The sequence below is a fragment of the Chroicocephalus ridibundus genome, chromosome 4, assembly GCF_963924245.1.
Source record: "Chroicocephalus ridibundus chromosome 4, bChrRid1.1, whole genome shotgun sequence".
Classification (NCBI taxonomy): domain Eukaryota; kingdom Metazoa; phylum Chordata; class Aves; order Charadriiformes; family Laridae; genus Chroicocephalus; species Chroicocephalus ridibundus.
Window position 1 is genome coordinate 13654540 of NC_086287.1, and position 21067 is coordinate 13675606.

At 38.6% G+C, this 21067-nt stretch overlaps 1 protein-coding gene across 3 annotated transcripts in view; it reads left to right on the top strand.

Annotated features, from left to right (window-relative positions):
• The window catches only part of TRIM66 (tripartite motif containing 66), a 58225-nt gene extending 38038 nt beyond the window's left edge, over positions 1 to 20187 (top strand). For all 3 annotated transcript variants that reach the window (XM_063332622.1, XM_063332620.1, XM_063332621.1), the window contains 9 exons: positions 5656 to 5928; positions 6137 to 6362; positions 9530 to 9590; positions 11002 to 11176; positions 11887 to 12194; positions 13280 to 13403; positions 14881 to 14955; positions 16079 to 16231; positions 16820 to 20187. In XM_063332622.1, the coding sequence (XP_063188692.1) occupies positions 5656 to 5928; positions 6137 to 6362; positions 9530 to 9590; positions 11002 to 11176; positions 11887 to 12194; positions 13280 to 13403; positions 14881 to 14955; positions 16079 to 16231; positions 16820 to 17089 (1665 nt within the window). In that variant the 3' untranslated portion in view covers positions 17090 to 20187. The remainder of the gene's footprint in view (positions 1 to 5655; positions 5929 to 6136; positions 6363 to 9529; positions 9591 to 11001; positions 11177 to 11886; positions 12195 to 13279; positions 13404 to 14880; positions 14956 to 16078; positions 16232 to 16819) is intronic.
• Positions 20188 to 21067: the final 880 nt, after the last annotated feature.

Genomic DNA, 21067 nt, shown 5'->3' on the forward strand with positions numbered 1-21067 from the left:
ACACTAGAAATGGAAGTTTTCTGTCTATGTGCAAATTTTTCTTTTCACAGTCCCCTGTCAGTATACTTCACTCATGTTGCTGTGACCTCTGGTTTGGATAGTGGAGTTGTTCCCTCTCCATGCCTGTCTGATACCCAGCCTCTCCAGTAACAATGCCAGCAAGACAGAGGACAAATCTCATAATAACTTTTGTGATACCTGCGCTTTTGTTCTAGGGAATTGTGCCAAGCTCTAGCAAATGGATTTTATACAAGCTATTGAATTTCTAAGTTGCAGTGTGAAGGAATGAGTACTCAATTAGATTAACAATTTTGTGGAAAGGGTTACCAAAGTTACCAACCTTCTGCAGTGATATGGTCCTCCTGTTGCTTTTACATAGTATGATGTTGAGTTATTAATTTGCACACAGGACTGGAGAGGTCATCTATTATGGAGCAGAGGTGAGAATAATAAGGTATTTTTGGCCTAATTGTGTTTTCAGGAGTAATAAAGGGCGTACAATCCCTGTTTTGCTTACATGTACCTAATTGTCATTTGTGGCTGTGATGAGCAAGAGGTCTAAAGCCTGTACCTAACATTTGAAGAAATGTCATAATTACTGTACATTTATTGCAAAAATTTGTGGTTTGAGGCTTAGGTACTGCTGCAACAGACATCGGCGTTGTTGCAGGGCCAGCTCGACATCTCTCCTCCTCAGACTCCATAAGTGCACCCCTTTCTCTAGTTAGGAGCAGGGCCTTTACTTCTGGGAGGGAGGATTTCTTGTCTTGTCCAGCTGTTGGATTGGGTCCTGGGCAGTGGAACACTCTGTACCATCCCCCCTCATCCTAAAAACCTAACTGGCTTGGGCGCTCGTGGTTCTGCCTTCTGGGATGCTGGTCAGTTGTGAGTAGATTGGACAGCATTTGTCAAACTCAGGTTTGGTTATGTTCCTTAGCAACCTTTGAGGGTTTCTCACCTTGAGCTGTTATTTCACCTTCTGCTTAAAATAAATTTCTGAATATGTCATGGACTGTATTAGTAAATTGTTACTGAACAATTTTTCAACAAGTACAGAACAAGTAAATTGTTACTGTTACTGTATTAGTTCATTTATAGCTGTAGCCAATAGCAGATACTTAGGAAAGGGTATAAGAAACAGACGAATACAAACTGATCCTTTGATGATATACTATCCCAGCTCTAGATGGCAATCTAAGGTATTTTGCCCCAAAACATTTGTCCTAAACTTTCTTAATGACAACTCCTCCATCTCGGTGGCAAATGCTTAACTAATGGTTTTTGTTTTTGTTTTTGTTTTCTTTAAAAGCATTTGAAATTTGTGGGAGAGCAGTTTGGGGGCACAGTGCAGGTTTTATTTGTTAGTATTGCACTCAGCATGTTGTGATTACATAGTGAGTGAAAGTAATAATAATTTAATACCTGACCCTAGGAGTTTGAATCTGAGCTTGGGACTGGGGTTGGTTTGTTGCTGCTGTTTTTTTTTTTCTAATTACTATTCATTTTAGGGGGATTAGAGGTGAAGAAAATAATGATAACAGCCTGAAATTTAGGGTCCTGCAAATTCCTAAAGTATCAGAGTATTTTTAGACTTTAAAGAATTGAGCTGCTTACAGCACAAATGTGTTCATGCTTAATGCAATTAGGTACATTTCCCAGAATGTTAATTTAACAAAACCTTTTCCTTTGACCTGGAAAAAAGGATAAATAAAACATGATGCTGCTTGCTCCATACAATCTCTTCCTCCTTCCGCTTTAAGCCAGCTCCAGTTTATTCAGACAAAATGTTAAGGAAGATTTGGATTCTTTTTCTCATAAAAACGGAAAGGAAATCCTTTGGATTCTATTCTGAAATTGGGAAATACTAATAGGAAGCATGTGTAGGCTGCGTTATCAGTGCTGCTGTGTGCGGTGAGTTAAACAACTGGATTGGAGTAGTACGTTTGTTTAACCTCCTAGCATAATGAGCTGCCAGGGGGATTGCTCCACTTAATAGCAGCCGTTCATTACTCTGCAACCATTTGCAGCGTGTTATTTCTCTTATAGCAAAGAGAATTGGCAGTTCCTAGTTTTAGCTTTCTTTATCTGTGACACTTAATGTCAACAGCCTTGAGATTTTGCCAAAACAATCCTAACAAATCCTAGTCCCAGTGTTTCAAGGTAAGTATTTGCTTCTCAGAATTCTTCTGTATTAGTGCTGCATGTTTACACTGGACCTTTTTAAATGCAACAGTGATCAAAGAAATATTTGAACTGAACAATATATTTATTTTTTGTTCTCTGAAGGCACTTTGCATGTTCTTTCTTCTTACCTTTCACTACCATAGCTATGAAATTTGTGGTAGAAGGCATTTTGGGGTGGTAATGCTGCTGCCATTATATTGTAAGGATCATCAGACCAAAATTAATTTTGAGACAATGAGAATTCCATTTATAATGACACAGATGTAGTTTGATATGCCAGGCTGTACATTAAAATGTCAAAAGTTTCAAATAACCTACAGCTGAAGCCACCCTCTACCCAAGAGCATAATTAATACTTGTTGTTGTTCAAAGGGTGCAATGTAAAAGCAATAGAGCTTTTATAAAAAGAGATCAATTCTTTAAAGGCATCCCATTTGCAAAAACTAGCTGAACTGTCAAGGGAAAAGAGAAATTTTTGCTAATGGCAAAAGAAATGATTATTTTAGGGAGTGAATTAATAGGCTATTAATGAGCCTTGTTCCCAGTGCATTGTTCACTTCACACTTGACAGCAGCTTCATGGATCAGAATGGAATGTGTCTGTTCTTAACTGTGAGTTTTAATATTTTGCACTGAAAGATCATAATGTTGCTTCATCATTAAAATAACCACAAAATTAACTTTTGCCCCAAGGGAAAGACAGATGGCAGTTTGATGGCCTCATTACTCTTTTTTCTTTTAAACAAGAGTAAGGTTTTATATTGGCTTATATAATCTAAAAAGATCTCTGAAGAAACTGATGCTAACCAGAAGAGTAAAAAAGATATAGCCATATAATGAAATTGAATTTCACCTTTCTAAAAATTTTAGTTATAACAAAGTCTTATGCGCGTGTCTCTTTTTTTTTCTGCAGTAAGAGTCGTCCCAGCGACTAGTCCCAGTAAGTGAACTTGTCTCACTGAAGCCAGGACTAATCCTACCATTGTCTTAGTAGGGCTAACGTTTCGCCTGCAGTGTATACAGTTACACGCAGACAGGTCTTCACAGGGTCAGGTCTCACTACGTAATAGATGATGGCACGCGCTTGTAACATAAGTAAAGGAAGATGAGTGTAGTGATGAGAAGTGAATAGCCACAAGGTCTCCAGTTAACTTGCTGTGCAGCTTTGGGTGGTGTGCCTACCACATGTGTGCCTCAGCATGCCCGTTTCCAATGGAGCACAGCATTAGGTAGTTCCTATTGAGTCAGACAGGAATTTGTGGATGCTTCATGCTTTTGAGAATCTGGCTAAATAAGTATTTAACTACCTCACAGGGCCCTAATTAATGCTCACAATGGACTTCGAAATAAGGGGAAAAGGCAAGGCTAATTGCAGTCCATCTGTTCCATTCAAGCACGAATTCTGCTTATTTTTTTATTTTCTGTAAGTGTTATGAGAACAATTCATGTGTATATTTTGTTATCTGAAAAAGGCTTGTGATAAAATAAATGATGGAATGAAAAGAAATGGGCCACGTTTGTCACTGCCTCTGCAGGAACTTGTCACAAGCAAATTATGACAGCAAATGAACATTTTTGATCTTTGTGGACTTCTTCAGGATGTGACCATGAAAGCTGGATTCCTGTCTGACCTACATTATCTTCCTTTGGTTTGAAACCTGAGCATTCTTAGGAATGCTCTATCAGACAGGGTATATGGAAAATTTTGCCTCCACCAATGGATTTCCTCATTTGCTGTGTTCTAGTTTTCAGCTCAAATGTAAGGTAGGAAGAATGTGTTTGACTAGTTCCAGCTCATTCCAAGAAGTTGTTATAGCTCAGACAGTTTAGATGTAGGGACATTCATTTGCTTCAAAAGGAGGAAAACGGCCAATACGTTGGCTGCAGAGACCCAGTACTCTCTGGGGTCCCTTCTACATGAAAGTACTGTTTAAAGCAGACTTACTAGAGCACTGTGTGAACAGCACAAACCTTCCCTAGCACTGCAGAAGAGATGACCTCTTTCTGTCTCAAATGCAGGCTCTTTTGTCTCATTGAATATAAGCAGTCACTGTTCAGGCAAAGCTTCTACTGTAGCATCTATTGCAAATTGAGGAAAAGGAAATTAAATTACATCCTTAGGTGGAAATTGTCTGTGGGCAGTGTTCTCTTAGCACATAGGTGATACGCATTGCAAGCAGAGGAATTCAAGACTGACTTCTTTGGCACTATGTAGGATTTACACAGGCACAACTGACAGCTCAATCTAGACTACTGTGTTTACTACTGTTCGATTAAGATTGACAAAGGTATCAAAATCCAAAATGGAATAACAGTTGAGAAAAATACTAATTAAATCTAGGAAAGGGGTCCTGTCTCAGATTCACTTCTAAGTCAGAAAATAAGTAGAACAATGAAATTAAACTCTAATTCAGATGCAATCAGCACATTTCTTTTGTCTTGATTTATATTACGAGTGCTCCTTACTGTATTGTAGTCAATTGAAAAGGATTTATTCAGTCAATTATCAAGGGTGAAACACCAATTAACTATGATGAAATACATGGAAATTTACATATTCAAATAACAAAGATCTGCATACTTCTTAAGACTGCTTATATTTGCTTCATATGGATGCTAGAAGAGTCCTGATTTGAGTACAGTCACACATTCCTGGTAGTAAGGCAGCTTAAGGAAGTCACCTAGGTGGCTGGATTTGCTTTGTATTTCTGTGGTTTTGACAGTGACAAATCATGGGACAGTAGAAAATGAATGTTGCTAAAACTATTTCAGAGACTTTGGTAAATATTCCCTTTCTTTGGAAACTAGACATGTACATCCTTTCCTCATTAATACCTGTAGGATGTTTCTGGATTTACACTATGATATTTAAAGGGCAAGTACCTTAGGTTTTAATGGGACAGACTCACAAACTAGCACAAAGTTTTCAGCATCATTAACAGTAACAATAGTTTTATCCACTTGTGTCAGACCTGAATCTTATTTCTTCTGAATCTTCTTTCTGAATAAAGTGTTATGATGATTTTTGAATAAAATTATAAAGTTTCTGATCTGAATCTTATTTCTTGTGGAATAACTTAATGGAAGCTAGTAGGATTTCTATCAAGGATTGATTTACTACAATATTCTACATGCTTAGATTTCGCATTCATTGTAGGAAGTTAAAAATCAGGATTCTTTGGACTGATTCCTTCTTCAAAGGAAGACATTTTTTGTAAATCACAAAAAAGTAGCCTAGGTGTCTCCTTGTCCAGTTTTCAGTTTTAATGATGGAAACTCTAGAGCTTTTGGAAGTGATATAAGATTACAACGGATACTTTCAAGGCCTCGTGACACAACTGGTTGATTACATGTAGCTGAAATGGAGTATCTCATCCATTATAGAAAGAACAGTAGCGTTTTGCTACTGAAAAGCTTATTAACATTGTTTTGGTTTTTGTGTTTTTTTTTTTTTTCTTTTTTATTTTCCCAGCATTCCGCATCCTTAAGCATTGTGGGCTTTTCAAACAGTTTAGAAATGGAACTACCTTCAACAAGGTTGTCTAGCTCGGCCGATCTACAGACGCAAGGTGCAGCTGCTGTAACACTTGGTCCATCCCCAAACGCCCTTTGTGACTGCGATGCTCCACCAGAGTCGGTCCCCAGCTACAGCTTGGCATTGGGCAGAGCTCCAAGTGACCTGAGCCTTGCAGCTGCTGCTGGCCTCACACCAGGTGATGCACTCCAGGGCAGCACTAAGTGCAAGGTAGGAATTGCTCAAACTCCTTTACTGAAAGGAAATCCACTTTCATTGATAGAACTTGTTCTTGTTAGTCAGTCAGTCCAAGGCAGCTATTTCAGTAAATAAAGTTTTCCTTATCTGATACTTGAAGACTGATTACAAATTATTTTCTTAAGATGGAAATAAATAAAACTAATAATAAAATTTGGTATTTTTTTGGCCCCTCTCGAAGCTGGAAAATGAAGACTTCAATACTGCAGATCATCCTCTAGAAAATAGCTTGGACACTGCTGGGCAAGATGCAGTTAATGAATTAACTTTTTCTATGCAAAAAGTGCTTGAAGAGCCTATTAATCTTTCGATCAAAAAATCTCAACATTGCACTTCTCCTTCTGAACTGCTCAGCAACAATTTCCTGCCTGTGAATGCCAGAATGAGACAGCTTGGAAGCAAAGCAGGTACCAGGCTTTTCATTATTTCATTTAGGTTTTTGGTCCTTCTTTCTTTCTTAGCACTGTGCATTGCAAGCGTTGCGAAGCAGTATCCTTATTAATGTAGTTACGTATAAATGTGCTTTTCCAGCAAGCTTCAAATGTTATCAGAGTACTTAATCCAATGGAAAAGAGTGTTTGATCTCATTTGTGGAGGAAAAACATGGAAATTATATTCCTTGCATTTGTAACATCCTTTAAATATGAACCAGAAACGAGTGTGTCTGTGTGAAGGACCTGGAGTATCAGTTCTTTTAGAAGCACTCCTGTTAATGAGACCTGCAGTTATGACTATTTGAAGAGCTGGTTTGAGGAGTCCAAATTTAATTAAACAAAAAAAATTACTTCCAAAATGTAATGTGCCTTCTGCTAAGTCCTTCACATCAGTAGCATAGCAAACTTTTCCTAGGTTACTATATTGCACAGTATATGCTTTTGCTTGGCTCTGTCTACTGTGGAAAATTCCCTTCAGCCAAGGCCTATTTCTTCAGCCTTAATGGAGAATTAGACCTTATTTAACTCTTTTCATGGGCAAATTGCCAGCATCCTTGTGCTACACTGTAAAGCCTCGTTCCTGCAAACTCTAAAAGTCAATGGGGCTATTCATGCAAGCAAGGGATTGCAGGATCAAGCTGTTATCCTGTGACTTATGCCAATATTTGGCTGCTTTTCTCTGTAAAAGATGAATTAATATTTCTATCTCTGTGCTGTATTTTTATTCAGAGAATTCTAATTAGTACAAAGGAGGCCTAGCTCAGTGAGCCAAGGAAATGTATTTGTCTTCTCTTATATGTACTGTGCCAAATTGTGACAACAATGCCACAATCATTTGTGTGAGTTGTGAGAATCAGGCGCAACCCTAAAAAACTGTGCCTCAGTCAGGCTTAAGTGTCTCTGAGAGGAGCAGCTTTGTAGTATCTGGTTTGGGTCGCGTGACACTACACGCAGAAAGCAGCCTCAACATACAGAAACTCACTATCTATAATGGATGCTACAGATTTGCTCTGTGTAAAGTGCAGTTCCTGTTGTGCAACAGAATGGGAAGACTAGAGTGTTGAATTCAATGCTGCTCCCTTTTCACAAGGAAGGATCAGGAGTGAGCAATTCCCATCCTGCTCTCACTGTTTAATGGCGTGCAGTGGGGGGAGACCTGAGGAGATACAGTCACTGTAAGCAGTGTGCACCAGTGAGAGAGATTAACGCTATTGCAAAGGCAACGTTATCTTTGCTAGTGGCTCTCAGTAGGATTTACTAGCTTCAGCAGTGCTGTGCTGCCAAACCCCACTGCTTCTGGTATATAGCTCCAATGACTCATCCTTTTCTAATATCAAACCTAAACATTTCAGCTTAATTTACAAGAAAATACTTCTTATCCTATCTCCAAGGGATGTGGTACTGTACATCATTTCATCATTTTCCCTCTTACAGCTCCTTTTCTTCTTATCATGGCTTGCATAAACACCCTCCCCTCCCCTTCGTTTTCCTAGACTAAACAAATCTGATGGTTTCAGCCTCTCCTCATGGGTCAGAGTTGCGATTTTTTGAAACCACCTCATTCCTGCTGTGCTATTCTGGGTTGTCTGCAGTTAAGGAGTGCTGCCCACAGCCAAATGCAGTGCTGCAGCTGAGTCCTCCAGGGTGCTATGCAGAGCCAGGGTATCAACTTCTTGTGTTTTACATTCCTCACTGCTGGTAATACACTGCAGCAGCATTATGTGGTTGACTTGCATGTAGTGAATGGTCCACGTTAACCCTTAGTTCATTCTACAGAACAGTTCCCTAGTCAGTTATTTTCCTTTGCGATTACATTCATCTGATCCTTCATAAGCATAATACTTACAGTTATCTCAATTCAGTCTTACTGATTTAAGAGATATGTTTTTCTCCGATGTATTAAGATCATTTTTTAATTATAAACATTCTCCACAATGTTTGAAATCCCTTTAGTTCAGTGTCTTCCACCAATTTTATAGCTACTATCATTTCATGAGCCAAGTTACTGATGGAAATGTGGGTTAATATTAGGAACTCAGCACCACTGGAACATCCTCTGACAGCGTGCAACGAAAGGGTGACTCAGTGTGCAGTCATCCTGTAGTAATTCTGTCCAGAGCCATCGCTACCACCCTTCATCTGAGCAACAATCACAAGTGAATAACACTTTAGAAGTGACATGAAATGCACCTTTCCTTGTCAGTCTTGATTGTAAAGTGTTTCCTTTGGCTGGGAACAACGGAGTGTTGCTTTCAAGCAGTGGCTTAGGTACCATTGACAGGAGCTAGATTTTCTTTAAAAAAGCATATTTTCCTGGCACTTGTTTATCTCCAGATAGTCATGATATTTGGTTTGTTTTGTTGTTAGTGTTGTCTATGTCAAACTAATTCCTAAGAAAAGAAGGAGTTACTATGAAATTTGTCAGTGCACTGGTATTTATGTGGGCATCCACTGGGGCATTCATCTCTACCCCATCTCATCTCTCCAAAGTTGTTTCTTTACTCTTGTGTCTAGTATCAGTCAAAAACTAGTTACTTGCATGCTTATATAATGGATAGTTTGCATTCATATGTTTGTCTGTTACATGCATTGGGAAGATAGAAAAGAATCATACAGTGTAGCTTTCCTCCCTCAGTGGCAGATGGGAGACAGAATTTCCTTCCTGTTTTCAAGTAACTAGAATTATCCAGAAGCTTCTTAGCATGGAGCAGAAGACTGCAGAGACTTCCTGAGCCTTAAGGGTTCAGACCTCAGTAGTTCTGTTTTTCTCAAGTGAAGGCTGTATAGCAAAAGAGGATTACTTATGTTGCTCCATGTATATGGATGAACATGGCATGGCTGTGTACATATATAAATCCCTGGGTATGTAAACATTTCAACAAAATATTTTGGAAAGGCTCCTCCTAGTCAGTACAGAAGCTGTGGTTAAAAGCAAAAGAGAGAGACAAAGACAAAGACTGTATCCCAGAATAGAAAATAGCATACGCGTTTTCTATACATATAGATTAAACGATTCCATAATTCACTTATGGTCTCATATTAAACACCAGTCAAAAGTACATGAATATTGAAGTACTTTCTACCCTAATCTGACTCTGATATTATAAATATTTTATTCATTTTCTTATCTTCTGTTCCAGATTCCAATAACTGTGAAAAGGAACATTTTGAAATGGATATGAAAAGCAATCAGAATGTCAGGTAAAAGAGTCTTTTTTTTTATACAAAAGCACTGGCCATGAAATTTTATGCATGTATTTAGAAAATTCGTCATACTTAATGGTAACAGAGAACTTAAAAAGAATGCAAGATTCCTTATAGATCAGGATTTTGAAAGTTGCAAAGTATTCTCTTAAACTTGAAAACAACAATTTAAAAGAAGTGGCGAGTTCATGTATTTCTGTTATTCTGTGTAATTTTCCATAATGAATAAATATTTGTAGGCTTATCTCACTTGAACAATTAGAAACTCTTTAGCCCCAATTTAACCTAAAAAATATAATGGGTACAGGATTAACATTATCTCAACAATTTTATAAAACTTTGGTTTCAGCTACTGCTGTGATAATATTTTAAAGTAAAGTTAATGATGTGCTGTGTTCCTGCTTGAAGCCAGCCACACTGAAAAATATCATCAAGCACAACTTAAATTGGAAAGGGCCTATGTTTGGATAGGCGTACACTTCACTGGGTAAAAAACTGTCTGGAAGGTCGGGCCCAAACAAAGGTGGTGAATGGAGTTAAATTTAGTTGGCAGCTGGCCACAAGTGGTGTTCCCGGGGCTCAGTACTGTAACTGGTTCTGTTTAATACCTTTATCAATGACCTAGACAAGGGGATCGAGTGCACCCTCAGTAAGTCTGCAGATGACACCAAGTTGGGCAAGAGTGTTGATCTGTGTGAGGATAGGAAGGCTTTGCAGAGGGATGTGGACAGGCTGGATAGATGGATCAAGGCCAATGGTATGAGGTTCAACCAGGCCAAGTGCTGGGTCCTGCACTTGGGTCACAACAACCCCACGCAATGCTACAGGCTTGGGGAGGAAGAGTGTCTGGAAAGCTGCCTGGTGGAAAAGGACCTGGGGGTATTGGTTAACAGCCAGCTGAATATGAGCCAGCAGTGTGCCCAGAAGGCCAATAGCATCCTGGCCTGTACCAGAAATAGTGTGGCCAGCAGGATTAAGGAAGTGATCATCCCCCTGTACTCGGTAGGTATTTAAAAGACATGTAGATGTATGTGGTGCTGAGGGACGTGGTTTAGTCATAACTTGGCAGTGCTAGGTTAACGGTTGGACTTGATCATCTTAAATGTTTCTTCCAACAAAAATGATTCTGTGATTCTATGACTAATTAAAACAAAAATATATGGAGCAGGGCAAAGTTTTAGCACAGAAGTTAGTAATGCATTTACACATATGATTAATTTAAAATTATTGCATTCACATTTCTTAAAGAATTGGCATGCGAAAAACCATTTCAGTGTTTAGCCAGCGGAGTCACAGTTACAGAGGAAAAGAAACACAAACAATAGTGTGTGAAAAATGTTGAAAGTTGGTAGGGAGGAGAATTTTGTGAAATAAGACTGAATTTAACCATGTGTCATTTTGATTGTAGAGCTGGCCCTAAGGAGCAGAAGAACCCCTATGTGAGACTGGAACGTCTGAAAATACGTACATCAGAAGCAGGGGAGCTCCCGGTGTTTAAGCTCCAGCCACAGGACAATGAGCAGGAAGGAAATTTCCTCCTGATAATTGAATGTGGGACCCAGTCTTCAAGTATGTCTATAAAGGTGAGTGGTATTTCCTTGAGGCTTTACCTGCTTTCTGCCCTTTATGCCACTGGCTTGTACCCACAGTTTCTGAAAGTTATTCTACACTGAACAAGTCTGTTGATTCATTTCAGCCTTGGACATTTCTGTGATGGGTTGAAATAGTAGAGATGCAGCTTTTAGTTTCCTGTGTAGCTCCCCGATACTTCCATTTCTGAGAACTCTGTCTCTGGGATTGGATAGCTGTAGTGTTTTTGTATTCTAGTAAACAACTTGGCTCATCTGTCTAGTTACACATATAGGATAAATAGCTAAAAACTGACCCAAATGCATATTTGAGTGTTAGGAACCGATTCCAGAAATCACAGTGTAACAGATTTTTAAAAGCTTTGTATTCCATTGCTTGAGTCTTCACTGTGAATTTCTTTCCACAGAGACCTGTGAGTTGTTTACAGTAAAATTTGCAAATAGGGTTGTAAAGTATCCTGTTTATATCATCTGTGATATGAAATCTGTACAGCTCTCACAATGTTACAACTTTGTGGTATGTGGAGGAAATGACTTGACCAAGGTGACCTGGCCAGACAGTGGCAGATGTTGATCTGAACCCCAGTGCCCTCTCCAGTAGAGTTCGCTGCAGAGAAACCATTTTGTCTGCCAATAACCACTGCTGTTATATGCTTATATATGAAAATGATGATTGTGTGATCCCAAATTTTTCTTCCTTTAAGATAAATAAAGATAGTCCACCTGAAGTACTGAAATCCAAAGAGGAGAACTCAAAGGACAGAAAGCTGCTCATATCCCAGGCTGCAGGACAGACACAATCTCCTCCTGTGAATACTGCATCTGTTGATCAGAAGCTCAGCAATGGCATCTCCATCATGAAAAAATCTCCAGTTACTCAGGAAGTCAATCCAATTGAAAATGAGGATTTCTGTGCTGTGTGTCTTAATGGAGGAGAACTGTTGTGCTGTGATCACTGCCCCAAGGTCTTCCATCTCTCCTGCCATGTTCCAGCCCTGCTCAGCTTTCCAGTGTGAGTATGTATGACATTTCCCTAATGTGCTCAGTTTCTGCTCACTGCCTTGAGGCAGAATATATCCTCAGGGCTGTATGTGTCAACCTTCCACAAAGGCAAGGACTGCATCTCCCATTTGCCTTTTTTGTTACTTTTCTTGCAAAGGGAATAATTGTCTTACACACTAGAAACTACATGAATTATTAAGAACTGTTTCCAGCCATGTATGCCCTTTCTGCAGTTAGCTGGCCAGTACAACAAAGGAGGTGGTAGGCCTGAGCTTTAAAAACGTTATGAGGGCTTACTGGAAAAAACTAAAATCCGAACTCTCATGTAACATCTGTGGTGTAGATGTCAGCTCTTCTCTGCAAGAACAGTGACTAGCACAAGGAAAGGGCAAGCAGTGAGTTCCTATTCAGTTTTCTGTCCAGTTTTATGGGAAATCTAGGATTTTGGGGGCTTTTGTGGAAGCATTTAGGACATTGGTTTTTCCTAAGACACACATTCCCTAGCAACTTGTCACAAATAAATTGTATGTGACAAAGACCCAGAATTAGCTACGTGTCCACATACCAAACTTTAAAAGTGAGGCTGAATAATGTGCACTACTGGTGGGGTATAATTCTGAATTCTGTTACAAATCATTACCAGGTGGGACCAGAGGCTACTTCATTTGTGCCAAACCTAAATAACTGCCTCAGCTGTAAAAAATACGTTGTGAGATAGTAGTAGTTTGGAGATTCTGGTTTGTTCTTTCTGTTCAAAAAGCAGGCATTTCCATCTCTTGGCTTTTTGCTCTTTTCTCTAACAGCTAAGTCATTATTAAACCTCTATAGTTTCAAAACAAAGTGAAAGCCAGTTTTTCCTTCTAAAATAAACTTCCTAGGCAAAGTTAAATTTTAATGAAGTAAATTAATTCCTTTTACTAAAGTTCTATATTCATAGTTCTGTAATATACCTTCATCTATAGTTATTCAGGCCCTGATATTGCAGAATACTAGCTAAGGATCAGACTTGTTTCCAAATACAGTGATTCCTGAGGTTTGTTATTTGACAAGGTGGATATCAAAATTTGACACAAGTTTTGGGTTCTTGTTTTGCAGGGGAGAATGGGTGTGCACACTTTGCCGTAATCCAGTGAAGCCGGAGGTAGAATATGACTGTGAAAACACACGCTACAGCCACAGCTGTAATGTACAATATGGCCTTGGTGACTGTGACCAGAAGGTGGGGATAACCATATATTGTACTATTTAGAAAAGGACATATGATCTCAGCATTGCCTCTTCATTGGAAAGATGACGGTTTTGACTTGATTGCTACTTGAACGTTTCAGAGAGTAGTAAATACAACAAAAGCATTCAGTTGTATCAGTCTCTTCTATCTAGACATTGCTGTTCAATATTAAAATGAATGCCATGTTGTAGAATGATGAAACAGGCAGATCTGGAATTCCTTTCTCCTTTGAACAGGGTAGTTGCACTCAGTAGCAGAGCAATCTTCCCTTAGTCAACTTTGCTTGGCTTTCTGACACTGAATCTTTTTCCTTTAAGACTCGGCACCTTCTCAGATATCTACTTAGGCCAATTGCAATGACATTTTTGTGACGTAGACACTTTTTGACCTTCAGCTGGTTTGAAATCATCACACAGTCTTCATGTGTAACATTAATCTTGAAGATGACATTTAGGCACTGTTAACTCAGCCTAGATGAAAGCTTATCTCATTACATCCCCATTACCAGTTCCTCTACCAAATATCTCATGAAAATTGCCTTTTCTTAAAGTCCACTTGGTACTTGTAAGCCACAAGTTCCAAATAAATGTCCTGTTTATATTGGTGACAGCTGGACAGGGAGGCAAGTCCACACAGCTGCGTGCAGACACTGAGCTGGCCCTACACAAATGAAGCCTAGAACAAGGCACCAGTCTAACCTGAGCACCACACATAAAGACAACAGCAATGATTCTTAGAGCACTGAGGCTTAAATTCATCCATGCTGTTTCTAGACCTCAGCTACTCTGTTCATGAAGAGGTGGACATAACTTCTTGACATTGATGTGATGCCTGTTTCTATTGGATTGGGTACAACGGGCCAGAAATAGTTGGGATCTGGGTCTTGATTAGTGAGGTTCTATTTAGAAAATGGACTTGATTAGAAATTCATTGCTTATGAGCAAACGTGGCTTATAATGTTTTTGTAGTGCATTTTTTTGTATCAGTGAAAAAACCAAACACTATTGTAAGTATTTTACAAGTTAATGATGATTAAACAGAACTGTTTTCATACAGTGCTACCAACTACATAACTTCCATTTGTATGAATGGATATGAACAGTGTGAAGCATTTTCCATTTAGCTGTTTCCACACTGTTGCTGCTGTTCTTTTAGTCAAGAGCCAAGGAATAGATCTGGAGTGCAGAAAGGAAATTGTGATAGCGATGAATTCCCAAGAGTTGCCAGGAAAGACACATGCACATAAAAATATTTTTCATACTGATTCTTTTCTTGCATTTCTTGACTATACTCACTTTCAAACTATAAAAATGTTATGAGGCAAAATTTCCCCCAGGTGCCATTTTGCATCAGAAATGCACAGACTACATAAAAACTCCCCTTGTTGTTAGTATGATTGATTAACTACGGGAAAGAATGAAACTGACTTGGTTGGAATTAAAATGTATTTCAAATTTGGCTTCTACAGAAGTGTGAAAAGCTGGTGCTTTCCCTGTTCTGCAGTAGTATGAGCCTCCCATTTCATGAACCTGTCAGCCCCCTGGTAAGTACTGCATAGGCATGGGTCAGAGGGAATTCAAAGAATACCCTGGCACACCTTGAGAGTTTCCCCTTTGTCTTCTTGAAAGATATGCATTAGCTTTTTTTCTGAACAGTATTGCTTCCTCGGGAAGGGTAGGTGTTTCCCTCTTGCAAGTGCTTTGAAGGTGCCAGGTCAGAGGCAGGTAAATGCTGGCCAATGTTCTCAGGCCAGGTCTGAGTGCCGATTTATAATGCTGGTAGGATACTAAAGGTATGTGAGGGTTTCCAGTGATTAAGAAAGTTGACTTGCTGCATGGAGAATGTTGCACTGCCATAAGAGAGGTCTGCTTTACAAAGAACCCCGGACTCCCTCTTTTCTGGCATTTTGCACAAAGGAGGTAAAATGGCTGTGTTCAGGGGAAGATGTAGAGACTACTGTTTCATCCATGTACCAAACGTTTGCAATATTAACTGGCTATTTTACGGACGATGTAGATTCACGCTATTGTAACAATAGAACACAATGTGAAAAAAGTTGGAGGAGGAAAATGAGAGAAAGAAAAAGGTTTTATATGTAGGAATAGTCCAAATAACAATATGAAAAATATTCTACTTAATAAAGGTTGCAATGGATTTATGGAACACGTTACCTAAGAAGTAGGTTGTGACCCAGAAAGATTTAAGGAGTGGGATATCCTGCTAGCTGGTGCCCATTGAAAAAGACTTTTGTTGAACTTTAAAAAGAGTGCATAGTAGCATATTTTTAGTCACTCTTGGCAGACTACTTCCCACGGTATCCGCAGCCAGTATCTCAGCACATCATTTTTTAGAACTGCTTGGGGGAAATTTAGCTAATTCTCAATGTTACATATATTATTGATTATGGTTGAATGACAACATTTCTATCTGGGGATAAACTTTAGAAAGTGAAAGTAGCAGGGTACTCACTGAAGTGTGCTATTTTCAAGATCGATCTTGCAAGCAAATGTGTTTTTAATCAAACCAAAAAGCACCCAGGAAGATGATGTGCAAGTGTAGGCACCAAAAGACTAGAGCTCTTTTCCATGATGCAGGGAGTCCTCTGCAGTGGAAAAGAAATGTTTTAATTCAAAAGGTTACGTACCTGTGTTTTATTCTTACTGCAGGCTCGCCACTATTATCAGATCATCAAAAGGCCAATGGATTTGTCAATTATACGAAAAAAGCTGCAAAAAAAGGACAAGTCTCACTATTCTGCACCTGAGGAACTCGTGACTGACGTGCGTCTCATGTTTTGGAACTGTGCAAAGTTCAATTATGTAGGTTTCTAATATGCATGGGTGCGGGGATACAAACCAGAGGGTTGCTCTTTCAAGCTGTCACATTGGCGTAATTATTGGTTCCGTTGACATCAGATATGGGATTGGGAAAACGGAAGTATTAATCAGTTTTACTCTTTGGAAATTTATATATATATATTTTTAATGACAGAAATGGAGCGATATATGGATCTGAGAACTTGAGACACATATGGAGGGTCATCTTCGCAGACAACTTTTTGGAATGTTGCTGAGTTTGCTGTGAGAAGCCAGTCATAGCCAGCAAAATAGCTAGGGAAAATTCAGGTGCATAGAAATTCCTAAGCAATGATGACTGCTATTCTCTCTAGTTTACTGCACATCTCTTTTTCTTAGAGGTGCAGAAACGTGTTCCTTAATAGTAGCATCTGTTTTTTACTTGCATTGTAAATGTGGAGGGACTAATGGGCTGTAGAAAGTGCACAGGAGACTAATGGAGGTGTAGCAGACAGAACCAAGGTGAGACATTAAAGTAGGGTAGTCATTTGGTTTTGATCCTTGATGATTTCTGTGTTTGGTAATACTGAATGGTTATTTATTCTCTTACAGCCAGATTCAGAGGTTGCTGAGGCTGGACGATGCCTAGATGTATTCTTTGAGGGCAAACTGAAGGAGATTTATCCAGACAGGTATTTTCCTTCAATGCAACAAGAAGACTCTGATTCTGAAGAAGCGGAGAGTCAGAATAGCAAAATGCTACCCCAAGATTTTCAGTGGCCGTCATACGGACAGGAGTGCATTCAGCCTAAAAGGAGACGGCGCCATGCTGTAAGATTGCAAAAACAAAAGCATTTGGTTGCTAAGTGGCCACCCTGCTAATTCGGTTTACAGCTACTGATGGGAAGTTTTGACAGGGCTGTGTGGGAAAACTGTCAAGCTTCTATCACAGAGATGTGATCGGTTCTACAATTTTATGTCAAAATCCTCTGAGTGGAATAAAGTGTCAGTTGTATATAAATATATAAGCATGAACAAATGAAGTCTCTCGGGCCACACAGTTATCTTCCTAGCAGAAAACTCTGCCAAGATTTTTAAAAAGACTAAGCCCTCTAGCTATTCGCTGTTTGTTTCCTTTGTACGCAGGAAAATGAAAAAGCTAAAAGAATGATGTTTCAGCCAGCTAACAGCCTTCCTCAGGTATGACCTCCTCAAGACATGAGATTTGCTATGAGGAATCCAGCAGCATAACTGACAGAGTTAAGGTGTGTGGGAGGAAAGCAAAACACTCGGGCTGTTTATTTAAACTCTCCTAATCTGCTGACCATATGCCTTATTTCTACATGTCGTGGATAGATAACAGATCCAAAGTGTTTGAATCTGTTGATATTTAATCTGTTAAATCATATATATGTTTTGCAGTGTTTACACTGAAGTACTAATGTTTTGGTGATAGGTAATGATGATTAACAATAAAAGTAACATGCTAATAATATCTAATACTGCAGTACCATTTTATAATCTGTTCAACATGACATCTCTATTTTATAGAGCACAGGTAACCGTGTAATAATCTTACAACCTCGGTGTGAATGTTGGCCATGCTTTGTGATAAACACAATGTGTAGTCATAAAAGCCCTAATCCCGTTGTCTTATTCAATGATTTTTCTGGAAGCTTGACTGCTCAAGGCCTATGTGATACAGTCTAATGTGATTATCTGATTAGCTGTTTCTTTTGAAGCTGAGCACTTTCATTACATCATGAAAAACAAGTGCTAATAGTGCTAATACTAGGGCTCTATGTGAGCTGTTTCTGAGTACATACTGGATGCTCTATTTGCAAGGAATGATTCTTTTGGTATCTAATTCATGCTCGGTAAAGCAGTTGGGATTTCTTGGGTATCAAAGGTAGCATTTTCACTCAACACAAGCCAGTTGTTTTTTCTTTAAAGCAGATATTGGAATTCAGTAAATTAACTATGAAGCAAATTACATGGTTATAAAAGTGCCTGTAAAATAACGTCATATATTCCTGATTTTCTCTTTGCTTATTTCTTGTAGTTGTGATTACCAACAGTGCTAGATGATGATAATGTGTATATATAGAAGCTCAAACAGAATGACAGAATGTCTAAGCTTTTTTTTTTTTTTGGCTAAATTCCACAATGTATTGTAAAGCCTGAAGGGTGGGATAGGTAAGAAGACATGACACCTGATCAGAGAGTGATGGTTTGCAAGCTGCTTCCCACCTCTTCCAGAAGCAGGTGAGCCAGATCTTCATGTGGCCAATGCTTTCTTCATGTGTGTGAGGGGCATCTTCCTCCCTAGAGCTCTGCCCAGCAGCATAAAGCTGGGCTGTGGTCTGGCTCTGAGAGAGAAGGGCTGTCGCAGATCTCAAACACAGATTAAGTTCATTTTGATTAGGTTCCTGTAAATAAAGATGATATTTTCAGCATAGTTTATATGGGCTATTTGGTCTGGTAATCATGTATGTTATTTTAGATAATGCTTTAAAGTAAAGGTTTATATATGAAATAATAAGATGTGAATGTTATATTCTACTGTCTGTGTGACTTACAGTTTGCCATTAACTTGATAGTGAGCTAATGTTTTCTATTCTTTGAAGAAATGAAAATCTGATTATTATAAGCTGACTGGAAAACTGTGAGATGAAGGGACAGCCTTTACATTTTCTATATCTGAATTCCTATGTGTTTGCTTTTTGTCAAACTCCTGTTCTCAAAACAATAAGTGTCTTGGCACAGGGAAATGAGTGCAGGTTTGTAACTGAATTAATCACCCTATCTGTACTACAGGTATCACCTTTTCTCAGTTGGTACTTAATTCCTCCACTGAAGACCTATGTTTTGCCATTAATAGCACAAAAATGGTATGCTGTAGAGTCTTGATCTAGGGGCAAAGGTAGAAATAGGAGAGAATATCGATGACCTCCACTTTTTCATGGAAGAGCAGAGTCAAAAAGAGACCGCTTCTGTTTCTTAAAGGCTGTAAGTTTGTTGACTGTACCATTAGTTTTGAAGAACACCCGTTTTAATAAAATTTATCCAGGGTGTATTATACCTTTATTAAAAATAGAAGTGTACCTGTTTGTCATCATATATAGATGCCCTTTGGATGTGTGCTGGCAGGACTCTATGGCTTGAGCGCTCTTAAGGCTAACTTTATTTTTGATTGCTTCACTAAGACATGGTAACAGTTAAAAAAATACTTGTAAACTTCATGTCACGTTGCTAAGCAGAACAAAAACTGAGCTCGTAAGTATGACTTCACATACTTTCAGACACAAATCTATGGGTTAGCAACTTCACAATACATTGCATGTCATAAGAACAACATTATCCATCTCAGTAAATGCCTTAAAATTGCTGGCTTGTGATGTTCCTGCTGCTGGACACCAGGGCCTGAAAATTCTTGGGGCATTTACTCTGTTGAAGTCCAGTTGCACACTGGTAATGGCATTGACAGGTATGAAAGGAAGAGTCCCTCTTCTGAAATCTAATGGCCCACATGGCCCAAAAGAGAAGTGGTATGTTATGTAGTTACTTTTTCTTCTGTCACACCACCTGTTTCACAATCCGGAATTTGTAGGAAAGGAAGTAAAGGAGAACCCCTGAAGTTTTCCACTGGAAATAAGTATAGCAGAAGCAAATGCCAGGAATACTGTGGAACCCCCAGTGAATGCACTAGGCTCCTGCAAATGCAACCAAAGGCACAATTTTTCCTTTTTTCTTTAGTAATGTGTTACACGTAGAATGGGAAAATCCTCTTTGTGCTTAAGCAGTCGGAAAAGAGATTAATTACCCTTCAGTAATAGGTCTGTTGAAGAAGAAATGACAGCTACAAATTTGACTTTCATTCCCTTACAGACAATTTCAAAGACATTCTTCTTCTAGTATCGTTACAGCATAATGACGTTGAAGTTAAGACAAACAGGTGTTTAACAATTCAGATTATTGAATGACTGCATGTTTATATGTGTAATGTGCTTTGCTGAACAATAAAATATGTGAAATGTATTTTTGCACATCAATCTGAAATTTTTGCTCTGAGTACATCTGTGTTCAATTAATATATGGATTATATAATACCATTTAAAACTTATTAGCTAAGTTATTGATATCTACTAATGGTAAAGCAGCTATGCTAACACAGGAGATCAGCTTTCTTTTTGTGCTGGAATTTTAAATACCAATTAGAAATTTTGCTTTTTCATTTTTCAATTAGTGTAAATTAGTGAGAAGCAAACATGCCATGAACAACTAACAAAAAATGTTTGTAGTTTCAATGTATGTATACACTAAAGTGCCAAGGAATATACCACTAACTAGAGAGATGAAAAAATTCTTGTAGTGTATTTAGTCAGAAGGAACCAGAAAATATATTCTAAAAATGAAAATGTGAGAAACTAAAAAAATATGGAATAATTTACAAAAAACAGAACAAAAATACTGTATTGTCAAAAAGTCTAGCAGACACTGCAAGTGTTTTTCTATTGCTATTGGTTCCTCTCGGTTTAGTTTATGGGAGTATAAAACTATCAGCAGTAACTTTCTGACCTGGAGGCCGACTGGTTTGAGGGGTGAGGAATTGTTATTTCAGGGTTACAGCTGTGCTGCTCTTCAGACATAATTAAGAGAAAATTTGTAGATAGAGGTATTTTTTTTATTATTGTACAAACAGGAAAAGTGAGTGAAACTTTTTCGAGTGTGAAATACAGGCAATAGACTTCGAAGCTAAACACCAGCTGTGTTTCTCTAACTTGAATTAGATATCAACAAGATAATCTTGAGGGAAAATATCAGCAGTAGTCGTGGGCTAAGGAGGATGCACATCAGGAG